The 19483-nt window shown below is 46.4% G+C and overlaps 1 protein-coding gene across 8 annotated transcripts in view; it reads left to right on the plus strand.

Annotated features, from left to right (window-relative positions):
• Positions 1-19483, plus strand: part of PIGL (phosphatidylinositol glycan anchor biosynthesis class L) — a 52250-nt gene that overhangs the window by 22139 nt on the left and 10628 nt on the right. For 6 of the 8 annotated variants that reach the window (XM_053995521.1, XM_053995519.1, XM_053995520.1 and 3 more), the window contains 2 exons: positions 10647-10737; positions 16022-16089. The exons of 1 other annotated variant lie outside the window; for it this stretch is intronic. In XM_053995521.1, the coding sequence (XP_053851496.1) occupies positions 10647-10737; positions 16022-16089 (159 nt within the window). Of the gene's footprint in view, positions 1-1577; positions 2283-10646; positions 10738-16021; positions 16090-19483 lie in introns of those variants that run through there. One more of the 8 variants, XM_053995526.1, reaches the window with a different exon arrangement.

Below are 19483 nucleotides of genomic sequence, written 5' to 3' on the forward strand. Positions count from 1 at the left end.
ATAAATTATGGTCTCCATTATTTAAACAGTAGCATTGTTATAAATATTTTCTTCCTGTATTTCTGTTTCATAAGCCAAATACTCAGCATTTCTCTTCTTCTTGTAAGTAGCCACACCATGGGCTGCCAAGGCTGGTTTATCATTTGCCTTGGGAAAGGCACTGTATAATACTGCAGGATAAAAACATTTGCAGGCAGAGGTTTGACCCGTGGGGGAGAGAGGTGAGGGCTTTGAGGATTGGTGCCAAGGGTCTGAGGCTTGGAGAACTCCCACAGCTGCTGTCACCAGTGAGGGTCAGAGAACTGCAACAGCCTGTTCCTGCAGAAATGAGACTGGGCCACTGATTTAAACTGAAATTTGTGAGTGTCAAGATTTTTAGCCAGACCTAACAAATTTCCTTTCAATTTTTTCTAATGAAACTTTTATATTTGGATGTAGGGATAACTGGATGAACATGTGAAAGGCAGTTCTGGTGTCAAGGCACTGCTTTTCAGAGCTGTATCTGCAAAGTCCATTCTTGTGGACAAGTTCCAAGGAACTTGTCAACACAGCAAACAAGAGAAATCCACACGACCTCTTACTGAGAGTAAGCAAGGTTTTACTGGAGAATACAATATTTTAGGGCAAGACATGAGTTTTTTCCTAAAAGGAAGAGCAGCCAGGAGTATTGACACAAGGACTCATCCAGGGCTGTGTCATACAGAGCACAATTAGGCGACGCAGAGATCACACTTTGGCCCCTGGCAAGTTTTGGGGGTATGTTTAAGCAGCTCCTTTGATGTTGGTGGTAATGGTGGATCATTTGCAACTATAAATGTGTTTTTTGCTCAGTCCAAGTGCCCAGGAATACGGGAGGCTCTGCAGAGCACCGGTAAGAGGCCTGTTGAAGACTGGATTGTTGTTTGCCCCAGGCAGTGAAACGTATTCCTGGAGTGTGTGTGGGTGCTGCAGCCCGAGCCGGGCTCAGGGCTCCGTTCCAGGCTCTGCCCCTGACTCAGCTCTGCTGCCTCGGGCTCTCCAGCGAGAGTTACCTGAGCTCTTAATTCTCTCATTAGAAAGTGTGGAGGTTATTATTCGCTCACTTCCCCATACCAGCCTCACAGGGGTGTGAGTTAATGAACATCTGTTAACGTGTGGAAATAAATGCAGTGGAAGTGCCGGAGCGGCAGCAGCGCTCACACAGCGGGTTGGGAATCTGCAGCTTTTTCCTACGGGATTGTGCTGTAAGACTAAATCGCCATTTTAGCAAGGCACCTGTGGAGCACAGCATCCCTGTCTCCAAATCCCCCTCTGTGCCCTGGTAAATGCTCCCGAGCCCAGGGCTGGGACAGTTCTGTGCCACTCTGGGAGCTCTGTGCAACCTCGTGTAACCCAGGTACGTGCAGCTCATGGCACACAGCTCTTGACGAGTGTTATGTGCCCAGCTCCAGTTCATTATCCTCACTCATCTGCCACTCATTAAGGAAAGAAAAAAAGATACTGTTGTCTGCAAAAATCGGATTTGTTACCCGATGTGCAGCAAGCCAATAATGGCACACTCGAGACAGACATTGATTATTTATTTCAGAGCTGCCAAGCCTGGGTGCCAGGTAGAACTCCACAAATCAACCATCAGAACATTTTACTATTTGTACATTTTAGCAAACAAAGGGATTTTTACATATTCCACACTTTGCAACAATGCAGTTCCCTTGTTTAAAGCTTCCTGATTTCTCTCTCCCCTCGCTGGATGCTCAGTGGGTTGATGTCGGGAGGACGAAGGGCTCGCTGCCCCGTGCCCTTCCCTTCTGCGGGGCGCTCCGGGCGGGCCCCGCAACTCGCAGGAGTGAACGGCTGCCAGCCTTTGGCAGCGCTGGCCGGTCCTAGAAATCCGGCTGGCTGCCCGAGCCGCTGCCAGGAGCCTCCCTCGGGCCGTCATGTGAGCAGTGTAAACAGCCCGGCCGGGCGAGTGGGCGGCTCGGCGCTCGCCAGTGGGGCAGAGTTCAGTGCCTGCGGCGGGGTTACTGCCGAGCGCCCGGGGTTGCCATAGCGAGCATTGCATAACGCTGGCAGCGGCCCCGGCCACAAAGGGCCCCGCGTTCCTTCTGCTCCGTTTGTTCATTGTTGCCGAGGCCCACTTTGCTGTCGCAAATGGAGTTCCAGGCATAGTTCCTGGCTGGGCTGCTGTGGGAGGTTTCACCGGGAGCGGGGAGAGAGAGGAGCTCGCTGATGGAGCCCTGTAACTGGGGCATGCACAGTGCCTGCAGGAGGGTTGTTTGCATGAGCAGAAACTTTGCATGCCGGTAAAGTTTGTGGGAGTAAGAGAGGTGTTTAACTTCCTGATACATTGTCTTCTAAAAGGAAGTGACTTGATGTAGGACTGAAATTTGCACCTAGCTAGAGAGCCCGGGGCATCAGAACATCAGCATTATGTGGGTACAGCATGACTGCAAGAATTAATGCTTCATATCATTGCCTAGATCAAATGGATTGCAGGAGATGAGAGTTTGTGGGAGGCTGAGAAGTCAGGAAACTTTTTGGGTAGAATTGGTAGAGGGAAGTTGGAATGTTGCAACATGGGAAGCTGCGTTTGGAATCGGGCCATCATCCTCTGGAGATCTCTGCTGAAGTTGAATCTGCATTTACATAAGTTTTGGCATGAGAAATCAATGTCCATGAAGCAACTATTCTGTGTTTTCCCTTTCTAGATGATTAATTAAAGTGGCTGAGGGATTGATTTGGCTACAAGCTGTCTCCTGAGGTTTCTGACTGTAGTATTTTTGTTATGTGGGAAAGACCGAGGTCTATCTCTTTGGCTGGAGTGATTATGTTTTTGGCTCTCCTGCTTTTTGAGGATCTGGCCATTGAGTCAGTGGCAAAGTCCTGTTTGACTTCCACGGGCCAGAATCAGAACTGCAGTTTTGCCTACACAGTGTGGTGTATTTATCGTTCCAAGAGCAAACAGATTTAATATTAAGGTTGTGGTGAAGGGTCACCAGGTTTATTTGGCAGATGAAGGTTGTGGTATTTCAGTCATTTGCCTCTGAAAGATTTTGCTGGCTGCTGTGAGAGACTTTTTGTTCCTTCCCCTTGAGATTGTACCTTTTCCACTGTGAGGTCCTGGGCATGTTAGGATGCATGTGTGACATTTGTGTGGCAGAACTGCAGAGCAAACCTAGCTAAGAACAACAGGGTGTTGCCTTCTACCTGTGCTCTTACAGCTCTTCTGCCAGGACAGTGAGACCTCCTGCCCCAGTTTGGAACTGCAATCTGTCCTTGAGCCAGTGGTGCCAGGACTCGTGTGAGCTGGACATGGCTTTTTGGTGAATGACTTAACACCCCCTGTCCCAAGCTCTGCCCCACTGAGCTGTTCCTTTCTTCAAGCATTTTACAAAACAAAATAAACTAAAGGAGGAGTGAAGTCCTGTGGTCTGTTCCTCAGAGACTCCTGGTTTTGCTGGTAACTTGTATTTCAGTTTTAAAACATCAGTGGTGATTGTGGGATTGCTGGGCTTTTTGTTCTCAGTCAGGGCAACTTAGACTGTCAGGGCCCAGATGAATTCCAAGGCACTATGGCAAAGCCAACAATAATAATGAGGAATGATCTGGGAGCTATTATGGGTCCTGCCTGATCACTTCATCTGGGCCTGGTGATGCTCATTCCTCACAGTGCCAATGGTGCTTTGGGCTGTGTCCGTCCCATGTTACTGTCTGAAATACCAGAGTGACCAGAGGCATCCCAAAGGGGTACATAATGGAGCCCAGGGAGTTAGTAGAGACCAGTCCACCTTTTTTGGGATCAGGTCAGTCTATCCCTCCCCTGGGAGCTGACACAGACAAGAGCAGATGGTTCTGAGAGTGTGCTCAGAACTTCCCAAAGGCCACCAGCTGCTGTAGTTCATGTCTGCTGTTCAGGCTTTCCACTGAGCATTTCCATCCACCTTCCTGGCCTTAGGAAGGAGCTGAACTGAAATGGTGCTGCTTTGCCCAGGAGCTGTCCCTCCTGGAAATGGTGTCCCTCAGCTGCAGCAGAGGTGACACCTACGTGACCAAAGCAAGGTGCCCAGTAGGTGACACACCCAGCCCCTGTCACGTGCTTTGGCAAACGGGGTCTCCATTGTTGGGATGACATTTGGCCCAGATGTCTCAGCTTTCTTATTTGCTTTGGAGAGCCTGGGGAATTTTGAACTTTAAATATTACTGTGTTTTCTGCTTAAAAGGACAGGTTCCCAGGAGGATTCCTGGTATTTGCAGTTTGTGATTACTTGATTTGAGGGCCCATTCACTCTTTGGCACCAGCCTCTAAGGAAGTCCTGACTGCTTGAAATGTTACTCTTGTTGCAGAGATCTGCAGCTCCAAATGGACAGAACTGTTCACCATACTCATAATTTTGGAGTTTTATGCAGTATTTTATATATTTTGGGTTAGACCTTCAAGTCGAGACCAAGATGTTCAATACCCCATGGGAAGGCAGTACAAGGAGTAAAGGGTTCCCAGTACCCAGGATTGCTGAGACACGCCTTAGATTTCCACCTAGAAATCAGAGAACAGACAGAACACTTTCCTTAGAAGGATCCCAAACTTCTTTACATAGGGGTAAACATATAATTTTTTCCATTTCACTGCTGCGAAGAGCAGAAGATAAAAATACTGTGACTAAATATCAATTCAGAAATAATTGAGTTGAATTTTGTTTCCTGTCTTACACAGCAGGGCCTGATGCCCTCTCCAAACTATTTTTTTAAAGTTACTTTTTAAAATTAGCTTTTGCCATCATAGCTTCTATGTATTTCTGGTCTTGAAAGGAACCATCAATTGTTTTTGTTTGAAGACATTGAATATGAACTTGTTCCTACAGAGCTTTGTGCTGTAATTTATCAACAAGGCGCTGAGGCACAGACGTCAAATGAATACCAGATTTCAAATTATGATAAGCAATTGTGTCATCCCTGTGAATAGACATCAGTCTCTGCTGAGAAATCATCAATAATTCATTAAAAAAAATAAATTAGTGCAGGGCCATTTGGATAGGTCTTTGCAAACAACCAGTCCTGTGTTCTGTCATAATTCCTGTGAATTTAAACTCTAAGGATGCTTATTTTTTAAAGAGAAACACATGATCATGCCCAAGTCAAAAAAATGTGTTCCCTCAGGACCTAATTACCATTTGTCTTTGGGGAGGTATGGAGGAAGCTGGAGTGTCACCTGTCAGGGGTGCTGGGTTTGTCCATGGCTCAGTGGGAACATCAGAGCTCTCCCAGAGTACTTTGCTGTTAATATTCCAGTCATTACATCTTCCCCACTTCCTTTACCCTCTACCTACACCAAACCCTAAGATTATTATTTCCAATCTTAAAATACAACTCTCAGAATAATTTGTATTTCTTTACTATGAGGAGAGGGAGGATGCTGCTGGTTTAAAAATTTCTTGAGCTTCCCTGTCGTAGGTGGCTTTTCATTTGACAGTTGGCATCCTGCTCGAGTCCATTTCTCTCCCAAATTGGAGGTTGTTACATTCCAATAAGCACACAGCATCTGTTCTCTGTAGAACATGAAGTTGCAAGATTCTGATCATTTATCTAAGTGGGCTATTTTCAATTGAATCGGAGATGCAGCCTAACAGCAATAATTCCCTCCTGTCTGTAATTGCCCATTATAGGAAGAGGAATTTATAAATAGTTATAAAAGTCAGGATTTAGAGGCTGTGCTTCAAGACCTAGGGCTAGCCGGTCTTAGCTTATCTTAGCATAATCTCAAAAATAAAATTCTCTGCTCTGCTTTGGAGAGCATGAAATAATTTCTGTTTACACATTTTTTTCAATTACTTTGAAGCTGTGATATAAAGGTCACTGATTGCCTCTAGTCATCACATGGCTTTTTCACTAATTGTGCACTCACTTCATTTTGTTCTGTGGCATCTTTTGCTTCTTGATCCAGTTTCATTGCCCAGATGTTCATTTCATACAGTTATAACTTTATACAAAGGGCATCCTCTGTTCCAACAAACACATTGTGGTCGTTGTTCCCAGCTGGGAGCCTCGTGCACAGCAGCTCACCTGCTTCCACCATCAACCCACTGACCTTTGGGCTGATTGAATGTAAAATCAGGCACTGGGGATAAAGAGGAGAATTTATGCCAAAAAGTTTCCTGTTCCCTGGCCTTGGACTGATTAAGGTTGTGCTGCAGGATAAAAAGGCAATAAGAAATGGGAAAGCTCTTTCATCCTGACCCTTTTGGTGTGTAGTGGGATGGAAAATCACATGGGCACCTTGAAAGTTTGGCACTGGTGTTTTGGAATGTGTAAATGGAGACCTTAACATCTCCAAGAAGTCACTCTATCGCCTGCTGCCTGTAAAAGACACCCACAAAGGTTTCATGTCAGGGCAGAGAGGTCCCTGCTGGTCCCCGTGGGGTGACTCTGGGGTAACCAGAGGCCCCCAGGGCCTGGGGATTTCCCAGCTCACAGATTTCCGGAGGGTCAGGTCTCAAGGTTATCCCTCAGCCCATTTGCTGTTTGTGGAGCCACGTGGCCATCACACAGCCCAGCTGTTGGGTTTAACTTAACCTTTAGAGCAGTCACGAGAGCTTAGTTCATGAGCAGAATAAATTACACGGAAGGCTTCAAGAGAGGATTGTCCATCTGAACGCACTGGCTGCTGCTGAAAGCTCTGTGCAAGATGAGCAGTGGAAAATTGGACAGGGATTGAGCAGTCTGTCATGTAAGGAGGGTATAACTTGGCAATATATATCTGTGCAGGTTTTGAAATCTCTACCTTGGCCAAAAGTGACCTCCCAAATGACAGGAATCTGGTCATCTTGAGCACAAATGTTCCTAGAAAGATGAGCCTACAAAACTGTGCTGGCTGCTGGCAGGGCCAGCAGGGCTGGCAAAGTGCAGCGTGTTCCAGGCTGAGGTGGGAGAGCAGCTCCAGCCCAGGGCAGGCAGAGGAGAGCCCTGGAGAGGAGCTGGCACCAGGCAGTGATTTTGGACATCTCTCATTCTCAGCTGTGAGGCTGCTGGGCCAAATCTGCACAAGGTGGGATGGTGCCTTATGCTGATATGATTTGCTGTGAGCCCTTCTAGCTCCCCACAAGGGAGCTCCAGGATACCCAGGACATCCACTGCATCCTTCCTGGGCAAACCTTGGGAAGGGCAGCTGCAGATGCCAGTGTCTGCTCTGCTCAGCTTGGCAGGGAGGAAAGCAAAGGAGTGAGGTGGAGAAAACAGGGGTCCTGTCTGGTTCTTGCTACCAGTGGATGGATACATAGGAAGGTGCAGGATTTTGTTTTCTGAACATGATGTTTCCTGTGACTGCTGAAATCAGTGAACAGAGACAGACTCTTCTCCACACTGCAGCATAATTCTCCATTTCCCTCTCTTGAGGCTGCAGATCCCCTGGCACAGCTGTAAATTCCCTGTACAGTGCACAGCATGGGTTTCACTGACAATTCCTGGGAAAACAACTCTTCTGGAGCCTTATTCCATTCAAAATATTTTTTTTCCTCCTATGCATCTCCCCATTTTTCCCTGCATCCAGGCAGCCACCTGCATTCAATATCAGACACGTGGAATCCCATAAACATCCCTTCCAGACCATAATAGTTTGATGGAAATATGGCCAAGTGCCCAAAGCCCTGTGCCCTTCCCACAGCCCCTCCAGCAGCATGACCTGGGAGGCCTCCGGTGCAGGATTTGTGTCCTGGTGGGTGGCAGTGACTGACAGCAGCAACAAGGAGCTCTCTGGGGCAGAGGACAGGGAGGGGAATGGTGTCTCCTGGGATGAGCTCCAGTCTGCTCCAGGGAATGTGCTAATTTTCACTCCTTTATAGTCCTTTATCTCAGCCCTTCGACCTTGAGCTCAGAGGCATTATCAGCCTAAGCCAGAAAGGCAGCGTGCAGTTAACCTTCGAAATGCTGAGTGTTTCTCATACAAGGTCCTGAAGGTAAAAGCAATCAAGGCAGCTTGTTTTAATAGTGCAGCACCTCAGGGGACTGTTCAGGTTTGGGCAGAACCTATTTATAATATTAGGAAAAATATTTTTTATCATGTATGATTTTGTGAGCATTTTTCGAAGTTTGATGTCCCTTCAGAGTTTCCTGGGCATGTGGAGACCTCCTGTAAGCCTGTCCTGTGTGCATGGCTGTGTATGAACTCAGTTTTCTTCATCACCTTTTCATCCTTCTTGTACCCAATTACTGATATCCAGAGCACAGACAGAAAATTACTAGTCCCATGTTTCCTGTGGGTCCCTTACTATCATGGGAACACGTTTCCAACTTCATAAAGTATTATACAAACTCTTACCATGAAAGAAAAGTCACCTCCTGGTGCAGTCTAGATGAATGTATTTCTTGCCAGTTCTGCTGCTGACTTCCCTGGATGATTCTGAGTTTGTCATTTAGCTGTGTGTAAGGTTTACAGAACGAGCTGGGAATACTTCCATTGCTATCGTGGCTATTAATGAGTTAGGAATGTGCTTCTGTGCATGTGTCTTGTTTGGCAAGATCAGCTTCTCTTCTTTACCTGACAAATATGATGCAAGAAGAATATTTCCTTACTGTAAGTGGTCTCTCTGTGACCAGCAGTAACTGGGTAGAAGGAGAATTTTGTGTAGAATATTCCTGCTTAATCAGTTCAGTGTTGATGGAGTTAATTTGCTCATGCCTTCAGATTGTTTTGTTTCCAGGGATTCTAAACCGTTGCCTCCAGCTGTTCATTTCCATTGACGAGGATGATCTTTATCTGTCTAAACTAGTTAAAACCTGCTCCACTACCCAGCAGCCTTTTTGGAAACAGCCCAATAAAGCTGAGTGCGGTGGCTATGACACCAAAGCCTCCTGGACATCATAAATTCCAAGCCTTACTTTTTTTTCCTGACCTCTCACTGTTGGAGCACCCTTCCTGTTTTAATGGGACTCTTCACTTCCTCCATTTAAGCCTGTCCAAAAAGGGGAGTAATATTTACACTGCAAGTGATCAGTGTAAGAATCCCTGTTAGATAATTTGCTGCTTTAATATTGTCAGATTAAGGCTTGACAGACCTTGAAGGTATCATTCAAACAACTGAAGCAGTGTCACACTTGCACTTGGACTCAGTGTGGTTGTTTCTTGAGATGTTTTAGGTGACTCATATTTATAAATGTGCTCAGTTTAAGGCTTGTTGTGACATGCTGGGACTAGTCATACCTTCAGGGTCACCTGGGCCACTTCCTCCTCAAGCAGGAGGTGTGCAAGTTCGTGTGAAAGATGCAGGTTTGTTAAGCTGATGAGGCAGGCACCAGATGCACCAGGGCATCCTTCCAGTGCTGAAATTCAGGTGTCTGGTGTCCATCAGGCCGAGATGCTGTCTGTACCAGAGGGAATTGCCAACAACACAAAACTTTCTGTTGCTGTAGTGCTGCTACAGGGACCAGAGCTGGAATGTGTAGCCTGGTGTAGGAACTCCTTCCCTTGTGCTGGGGTTTCTAATTTGCATTATTTGGGCCTGAGCTGAACAGGAACATGTAACACAACAGGGACAATCTAATGGTCAGTTTGGACATAAAGCTCTTCCATGCACTCCAACTACTGTTAACAGCAGTGGGAAATCTGTGGCCAGAAGACTTCTTCTGAAGACTCAGAGTGAGGTTTATTTTGGGATGTGCCAAAGAGACTTTTCCCTGTAGTTTTGTTGCAGATGTTGCTGTCCCTGCAGTCAGGGAGGGAGCAAGGCCTGAGCAGTGCTGGGATGTGGCTCCTGCTCTCTGCTGCAAACAGCTGGAGCAGTTCAGCTCCAGCCCCTGGGTCTGTGGGAGAATGCTGTGTAGTCATTTTGCTGCTGAACCACCTCACAGCGATTATCAGACTTCCAGAGCAGGGAAAAAGTCTGAGAAAAAGACCAGTTTAACATGTCATTGTTTGGTTTTAACAGCTGTGTGTTATCCTATTGTTACTAATAACCTTTGCAACTTTATGAGCAATGTTTTCTTGGCATCATTCAAACATAATGACTGGGGGGTCACATTCAGCTCTCAGTTGTGTAAATATGGAATGTTCTCTTGGCTGTCTGGTGCTATTTTGCATTTGGCTAATGGTCCCTGCCCCTAGAGTCCTGCAATCCAAAATACCCAGGCAGGGAGTTCAGTCACAGTATGCTCTGCATACCAGCTGGGTATGCAAAGCACAATAAACACATGAACAGCTACTATCAAATCCAAACCATATAATTACAACTCTACTGTCCTCTGGTTGTGGTTAGTGGATTATTCCTGAGTAAATGACAACAGGAGTTTACTTGCTACCTTCCCAATGTAATTCACCAGTAGATTATGATTGGGAAGTCTTTCAGAAAAATGTGTTTTTAAAGGGGTTTTAAATTTGATTGGGATAAATCAAAAATTAACAAAATAGATGTTGCTTGAGGTAAAGCAGTCACAAAGTCTGCCTTGATAGTAAGAGGAAAGGGAGACCTTGACAAATCCACGAGGAGGGTGTTGGAACTGCTCTTTCTCTTTCAACCCTCCAGTATCCAAACTTGTAAGACTCTTAAGTAAGGTTCAGTGGTTTTATATGGTAAATGAATTTATCTTGATTTCATTCTGTGATTAAGATGATCTCTCTGTTCCAGAGTAGTCTTTACAAAGTTCTCAGCAGTGGAGTGACTGATGGCCCTTCTCATTTCCAGGGATCTTCCAGATGATCCTGCTGTGGAGTGGGACACACAGCTTCTGGCCACCCTTGTCCTGAAGCACATAGAAGCCAAGAACATCGACCTGGTAATGTGACACTTTCTGCAGCACAGGCAATTGCCACATTACTCCTGAGCTAGTGTTCTGGGCTTTGCCTTTCCCTCTGGGAGCTTTCTTTGGAGTCTCTAAGGTTAGGATGTATCTTTTCTCTCAGGAGAGCTTTCTTTGCTTCCCAGTGAAAAATGAACAGTGGAGGAATTTCACTTTTCTGACTCTTCAAATGGTTTCTGTATTTTAAAGTAACCATGTGATGGAGAGAGCCAATTTAGGCTTTAGACTTAGGTTTAGGCTTAGATTTGAAGCCCATTGGCAGATGTGTGTTAGAGAGCTTGATTAACAGGGTTATAGGTCAGGGTTGAAGAATATTAACTTGGGAGATTTCCTGGCACTGGAATAGTTTGGGGGTTTTTTTCCACAGAACAGGAATAAGGGCCTAAGCATGGAAAGGGTTGTGTTCTGTTCTTCTCTGTTGAACCCTGCTTTGATCAGGCATGACACTGTCTCACACTGATTAGCAGCAAAATCACGAAACTCTCAAAGCCTTTCAGCACTTCACAAAACAAAAAACCACATCTCCTGCAGCATGAAAGCCCCACGAGCACTAAACCAGCATCATGCATCCAGCTTTGTATTGATTCTGAAGCTAATTTTCCATGAAATTCATTGCTGTGCACAGAGACAAATGCAGTTTTCCTGGACTCCTTTGGTGCCCTTTGGCCCTCTGAATAGATGGGTTTTAATCTAATCTGAAAGCTCCAAACACATGAGGATTTGTATTGCATGTTTGTGACTCTCAGGGGCGCAGGGACAAGTGCACCAAAACCCCAGAAGAAATTCTGAAAACACCAGAACTCCTCTGGATGGTTAGGAATGATTAGATCTTTGCCCCAGGGAAAATTAAACTCCAGCTGTTTGTGCTGGGGGAGGCTGGAATCTGCCACTGACAGAGCTGAGCTGAGCAGGGAAATGTGGGGTTTGCAGAGCAGGGAACATTCCTGGGCATGGTGCTGGCCCTGCCAGGATGGGAGCCCTGAGCAGCACCGAGCACAAATCACTGCAGCAGGACACAGCAGCAGCACCAAGGGCAGCTGGAGCAGCTTCTCAGGGCTGCTGGTAATGAGCTGCTCTGGAAATGTTCATTATTTGAAGTGTCCCAAGCAATCACACAGCTCTCAGGTGTTTGCTGTAATAACATTCATTTAGGAGCAGACTGAATTTGCCAACAACAGCGAGAGAAGAACATAATTACCTTTGTTAAACATCCTGCAATTTAAAACTTCAGAGCTTGCTCTCTGTGATATCTCTGCTGTCCTAAACCAACAGCCTTGCCTTGAAAGGTAAACAGAGTCCATTTTTCACTAATGTTGAAATTGATAGAATTGGCTGAATGTGTTAAAAGGACCTTGAAAAAACCAAAAGCTATCAGAGTTTCAGACCAGCTCAGTGGAGTCAGCATGACTGGAGGGTGTGTATTGTTGTAGCTATCCCAGTGGGAAAACTTTCCCCAGTTCTCCCAGTAGTCACTGCATCGACAGTGGTATCTTTATTATCTTTATTTACAGAACATGTTGTGTGCCATCTGGCAGTGGAGCAGGGGCTGCAGTTCCAGCATGTCTGAAAGGAAGGATTGCAAAGCAAGGAGTCCCACATGTTCTGTGTAGTTTCCTTCCATTACATGGTTACTCATTTGTTCAATTGCCCTGGAAGTCCAGGAGCAGCTCAATCTTTTTGGGAGCTACAGGGACATATTTCATCCAAGCTCTACATTCAATAGTGCAGACACAGAAATTAATGGTTGGTGTACTCAAAGCCAAAACCAATTTATAGACTTTGGGAATTATTTCCTGCCTGCTGGATTTCCAAGCAAAAGCCAGTGTTGCAGGGAGAGGCAGCCAAGGCTGCTCTGTCTTGATCCAGATTAGAAAGTGTTTGGTGTGTAAAAAAAGAAGTTACATAGTATTGTGTGAGCTCCAGGCAGGCTCTTGTTGCTCCTAAATCAGACACAAAAGACATTTCCAAACTCAGAAGAGACTCAAAGGGAATTGGTATCTCCCTGGCCTCTGGGAGTGCAAGGAGAGATGCTCAGGGGAAGGCCATGAGAAGTGGAGTCGCTTGCTGTGGCATTTTAAGGGATGGCTCTTGTTAAAAAGCAGAGACCTTTGTGTCCCCACAGCAGATGTGTGCTGTGTTTGAAGCACTGTGTGACACCAGAGAGAGGAGGAGAACCTCAGCTTTGAGGTGTGAGGAGGGATCATGGACTCCAGACCTCTCAGGAGTTTTCTCTTCTGCTGGTAATTGAGTAATTTCCTCTGTGCTCTCCCCTCTCCGGAAGGGATTTCTGGACCTGTTTGTCTTGGCTGCTGCTCTGGTTTCCACCAGTGAAAGCTCCATTTCCTGAATACCAAGGTCACCCAGAAGAAAAACCAGCAACAGCAGCAGCTCCCATTTCAGAACAGGTGTGGGGAGGGAACTCCCTCTTGCCCTAAAGATTTCATTGAGCAATAATTTCCACATGAAGTATATTTATGATCCCAGCCTTTTGCTCCCAGAACTGGCTAAGCCTGTTTTTAACCCAGACACTTTCAAGATGTTCAGGTTTTCTCATCCTGTCCTGATTGTTTGCTTGATTTCATCATCAGCCTGGTTCAGGCTGGGAGCTAAAAGCCAGCACAGCAGGAGCTGCACTGTGTGGAAGGAGCAAACGCTCCCGTGTGAAAATATCTTCGGCATGTGAGAAAGAAATTCAAATTCCTTATCAATGAAATGAATCCCTGAAGCCAGAGGGATTGATTTACATGTGATTGCTGCTTGTTTTAAGTCATGAACAGCACAGTGGTGCTGTGGAATCAGAGCCCTGTTAGATGACTTACATAGATATTTAGATGATATATGATATGTTTAGGGTGGGACATCCCTGCTGTCACAGAGCCAGATGTGTGCTGAGAGGGATCAGGCAATGCCACCTTGGCCAAGTCACTGTGCAGATACCTTGGGAATTGTACTTAAAAATTCCTTTATTTGAAGAGAGGCAATTCAGTAAACAATAACAGTAGACTGGAGTACAGCAATTGAAAATAGGCTTTGTGTAGTCTCTTCAGCTGGTTCAGATGTTACATAAGCTCAGCAGCTTCTATTTCAAAGCAGATGTGGAGAAGGAAAACCTCCAAAGGTGTTTCTGACTAGATAATTCCCATGTCAAAAATATTTCCTAAGCCAGCCTTGTTGCTCCCACAGTTGGCCCAAGCCAGTTTTGTAAAAACAATGATTAGTTTATTTAGTCTGCTCACTGAAGTCTCTTATCTCAGTCTTCTGGTTTGTTCTCTTGTAACCTCCACAGAAGAAAAAATGTGTGTTTTGGCTTGTCTGGGGTTTTTAACTTGATTTCCTAAGGAAACAGGAATAATGCAATTGTATTTATATGTATGTGCACATGCATGTTTCAAAAGACTTTAGAACCCATTGGCTAATTTCAACCATGTTTGACAGCAGGGTGCTGCTCTTAAAAATGTTCTGTTTGTACAGGTTACATGAAAATCAGGGAGCAGGCAGAAGAGACAAACCCTCTCTGTATCCCCATTGAGTAAAAAGGTTCAGCTCAAGTGCAGCCCTTATCAGACTCACACTGTTATTCACCTGAATAGGAATTTATTCTACCTGCAGTGAGTGGGGTATGTTGTCATCTTAGGGAAGTACCACTGTAAGTAGGAGTGCTTCAGAGTGTGTTTTTTTCTTATCTGTAAAGTCCAGGGTGCTGTGCTCACCCTGAGCTGTGCTGAATTTCGTGTTTCCAGATGAGCTCCTCTACAAGCTGATATCCATGGGGAGGGCTCAGCCCCATGGCCCTGCACAGCTAGTGCTGATGTGCAGCAGCAGGCAAAGTTAAACACATCCTTCTTCTCCTTATTAAAATAGGGGTTGACCAAAAAATGCTTCTTTGTATGCGAATGAAACCAGTTTTGGTCCCACCAGTTCCTGCCAGCAAAGAGCAACCTGGTGCTTGCTGGCAGCCACTGAGCAAAGTGGGAAGTCTGACTGTGGGCTTGTCCTGGGTGGGTGGGTTTATAAGCAGGCTTATGTGAAATTTGTGGGTTTTGAAGTATTTCTTATCACTGCCTGTGTGTTTCCTCTTGACTCAATATCCCCTGGCTGAGATGGCCTTTCCTGCTGGAGGAGCAAGTTGCAGGATGGGCACGGTGGCTTTTGATCTTCCCCTGATCTCTAACCCAGTGCTCCAGGCCCTGCATATAAAATAGATTTTGGGAAGGGAGGTGCTGTGAGTGAGCCAGGCTGCAGCATTTCCTTCCCTGAAGAGAGAACAAGCTGGCAAGGAAGCAAACATTGCCTGAAACGTGGGAGTTGATGATTTCTTCCTGGTCCCAGAGAAGGGAGCTGTGGAGAGCTCTGCTGCTGGGCTCTCCCAGAGCAAGCACTGAGCTTTGCACTGTCCAGGGACTGTCACTTTCACTGCGTGCAAAGAGGATGGGCACACATTCCCTGTGCACTCTACACTCTGTGCTGCCAGTTGGGCTGCTTGGTTGGAACTGGGAGCCTTTAAGTGCCCATTGCACAGCCCCACAGAGGGAGGGGGTCCCCAGGGTGATGCCTCAGCCCTGACACACTGTTGGTGGGTCTGAGGGAAGGGAGCCAGGGGTGTTCTGTGCTCTGGACAGTGCCTGGTAAGTGCTGTGTTCACACATTACTTCTGCATTTTGGAGTTCCCATTTCTCCCTGCAGAGAAGCAATTAACAATACTATCTAATTCAGTGAAAAAGCCTGATTTGATTGTACAAAAGTGCATTCAGATTACTTTAAAAAGCTTCTTCTCCTATCAGAACCAGGAAAATCGCACATGCTTGTGTGGCTCATGTTGCAGCAATGTCCTGATTCACAGCACAGCAAACCATAGCTTCACCCTGTCATCCACAGGCACTGGAGGATGTTCTCAGATCCAGGAGAGAGTGATTCATAGAGCTGGACCTCTCGGGTCAGGAACACATTTGCAACAGATCACTTTGAAAGTGACCTTTTGCCCTGGTAATAAGTAACAAGTGCATCCTGCCAGTGGGGACACGATCTTTGTCATCTTTCTGTTGTTCAAGCTGTTGGGCTGTGCAGTCATCTGCTTCCAGAGTGCCTTGTTTGTTTGGTTGTGTTTCTGTGGCATGAGGAGTTCACACACAAGGCCTCATTGTGCAACACGTAAACAACTCGTTAGACACAACGGGCTGGGACAGGGCCTGGATGTCAAATCTGGGAACTGCACAGGCTCCTCCTCCTTCTCCTAAATCCTTCTTGTGTGTGCTTATTGCAGGTGGTGACATTTGATGCAGGAGGAGTGAGTGGCCATGCCAACCACATCTCTCTTCACACTGCTGTCAGGTACAATGTCTGCAAACTTCTCTGGGTGCCCCCCTGGGCTGGTGCAGGGTCGTGGTGGTGCTGCTGTGGAAGCAGAACCAGGGCAGTGTTCACTTCACTGCTCCAGCTCAGTGCCAGGCTGTGGGACATGACACTGTCTGGAAATAACCTACAGCATCTTTTAGTGTTCCATCAGCTGGGACCTTGCCAGTCTCCCTTTCACTGGGCCCTCTTTGCTCTTCCTGTCCTTGATCCCACTAAAATATACCACAGATCGCTTTGCACTTCTGCTTTGAGGAGTGTGTGAATACCTGATGCCTGAGCTGGTGGCAGGTGGGTTTTGGAAAGTTCTTCACCAGATGATGTTGCCATCTTGTCCAGGTTGAATTTACCTCTCTGCCCCAAGAACATTGCTCTTTCACTGGAGCTGTCCCTATTTACCACTTTTAGGCATAGTCTGTTAGTTCCTTCACCATTTTATTCCTTACATTCTGCGACCCTGTGTCTCCATGTTGTGATAGTGAGGTTAATAGACAAAAATCCCTTGATTAAAATCACTCAAATTTTGCTGGCGAGACAGCCACTGTATTTTACTTTAACCCTCAGCTCATTCAGACCTCACTGTGTCCTAGAGAGATCTCTCCAGAGCTGCCCTTGCCTTTCCCAGGCATGAGAAGAACTCCTTGCAAGTATAGCTTTGTATTTATAGCACCCATTTGTTTTCTGAATCATCTGTGCAATTCAAATAAACAAATTCTTCTGGCTGTTCTTGCTGACAACATCACAGTGATTTGCCTTTCTCACTTGCCTAGAGAAAGCTGCAGTGCCACAGAATCCATACTGGGACCTTCAGCTCATCTGGGAAGATGCTGAGAGCTTTGATGGCTAGAATTCAATGTTAGAGGGGGATCATGGCTTTCCCTAGCAACTTCTGAAATTGCCTAACAGAGGAGAGGGGGTGGAGTTAAAGCAAGCAGTGCTTTGTTTGGGCTGGGTGGGGAAATGGTTTCAGGCACAGTTTGAGGAGCGAGCAGAGGTTGAGCAGAGGCTGATGGCTGAGGAGCAGAACTTGGGCAGAGGTTGATGGCTGAGGAGCAGAGGTTGATGGCTCAGGAGGAGAGGTTAAGCAGAGGTTGATGGCTCAGGAGGAGAGGTTGAGCAGAGGTTGATGGCTGAGGAGCAGAGGTTGATGGCTCAGGAGGAGAGGTTGAGCAGAGGTTGATGGCTCAGGAGCAGAGCTTGGGCAGAGGTTGATGGCTCAGGAGGAGAGGTTGAGCAGAGGTTGATGGCTCAGGAGCAGAGGTTGAGCAGAGGTTGATGGCTCAGGAGCAGAGGTTGATGACCAATGCTCACACCATTGGCACAGAGGGCCTAAAGAGCTTCCAGCTGCCTGGACCTCTGTTTGCTCACTCAACTGCTCTATGACCCACAAAGAGGAATGAAAGGCAGGTTGTTAGGTGTCCTCCTTCACTCTGAAGAGATCATGGGAAAACAAGTTAGCAGCTAAGTTATATATGAGATACTTAAGGAAAACTCTTGATTTTGATTCCAGTTCTACTCTTGTCTTACTTTGTGGCTGTGCAGAAATCACTTTCCCACCTTAATGCTTTATGTTTCCTGTGTGTGCAGTAGGGATGTAACCCTCTTCTTGTCTCAGAGCATGTTACCAGGAAATGCTCATTGTCTACAATTCCCTTGAACCCAGAGCTTTGCATTGGCCCTCAGCTGGAGCAGAACATTGTCTGGGCTGATGAGATCCATGCTGATAGGGACACCAGAGCACAAGCAGTTCTCATTAACTAAGGGCTGGTTTGTGTCTTGTCTCCCTTCCAGTCCTGAATCAGCAGAATTAATCATGGTAGCCCCATCATCTGCATGTGGCAGGAGTGATGCCATGGCTGCTGAAAGGTTAAGTTTATTTTTAGTGGCTTGCTTGCCCTCATTATTTTTCAGTTTGTGTTATGGAGGAAGTAGAGCGTGACTGTATCACTCCTGACTCTCAGTGCCCTGATAAGTTCTCACATGTTGGCCAGTACAGGCAGCTCTGGGAGCATAAACTGAGGCTTCTCCTGTCCCCCTGTGCCAGCAGAGCTCTGCAGAGCAGCAGTGGCTGCCCCTGGGGCCCCAGTGCTACATGGCAAGAGAAAGGCAAACGACCTCTCCCCTCCAGGTATCATCTGCAATGTATTTATTAACCATCTTTAAACAAGTCCTGCAGGATTCTGCCTCCACTGTGAAAAGTGGAGGAAAGGATGAAGCAGGGGGCTGGTGCAGTGTTCCTCAGCTCTTTTGGATGCTCCCAGTCTCTGGGAGACAGGCTTGTGCCCACTTCCATGAGATTACTTTCTGCAAGAGCAGGGGTGGAACGGGCTCTGTGACCCCTCCCACAACTCCTCACTTCAGGAGGTGCAAATTATTGAGCAGCTTCAAGGAATAGAACAGTTCAGGAAATGGTCATAGCTGAGCAGATGTTCAGTATTGTCTGCTAAGGGCATAAATATTCTTTCCAGTGTCTGGAACAGAGGTTATGTTCAAAGGAGCAGGAACTACTCAGAAGAAATGAGCTCTTTCCCTTGCAGCAGCCTTCCTCCTGACAGCTTGCAGGAGTCCAGCTGCTGCTGTGTGCCTGCCTGGCCTTCAGATCTGGGAGGAACTGGGAAATGCCAAGGTTCAAGGATGGATTTGTTCTTCTGCAAAGGAAAAATAAGAAAAAACAGGGTGGGAAAGGAACACAAATTACTATTTGATTTCAGCCTCCCCTGGGAGCATTTCAGTTCTGACTTCCAGACAGAAAAAAAACCCAACCCAAACCCAAGAAAAACCCACTGCAGCAAAGCAGGGAGGACTGGAAGCAATCTTCTGTAGCTTGATTTGGCAACACCATCTTCTTTTATCCCCCAAAACAGGAGCTTTCCCTGTGGCCATGGGAGGTTGGATCCTTTACACTCATCCTCAAGGAAGAGCAGGTCTTGAGTGACAGCCAGGTCACTTTATCCCCCCTCAGCATTAGAGCAGTCACTAGGCACTGTGGCAATGAGCTTGGTAAATACTCTGTGACAGGAACATTGGAGAACCTCTCTTTGCTGCACTCTGAAATGACAGTGCCTGCACTGAGATCACATGGAATATCAAGGTGGTTTAGTTTTGCATGAGTCACTGTGCAATTTGATTTTAAACAACCCCTCTTGCCCAGGAGCCTGGCAAATGGGGGGTGTTGGCTTTGTTGTTTGCTTGCTTAGGATGGAGAGGAATCATCTTTGTGAGGAGGAGGAGGAAGGACTGTACCACTTGTTTTCTTTAGTGAGCTATCAAATCCATTTTATCCCAGCTAGAACAGAAAAGAATAGTCTTGTCTGCTTAGGGCAGAGCAAACTGAGTGGAAAATAGGAGCTGCTATATTTAACCACTGTGCATT

The sequence above is a fragment of the Vidua macroura genome, chromosome 20, assembly GCF_024509145.1.
Source record: "Vidua macroura isolate BioBank_ID:100142 chromosome 20, ASM2450914v1, whole genome shotgun sequence".
Classification (NCBI taxonomy): domain Eukaryota; kingdom Metazoa; phylum Chordata; class Aves; order Passeriformes; family Viduidae; genus Vidua; species Vidua macroura.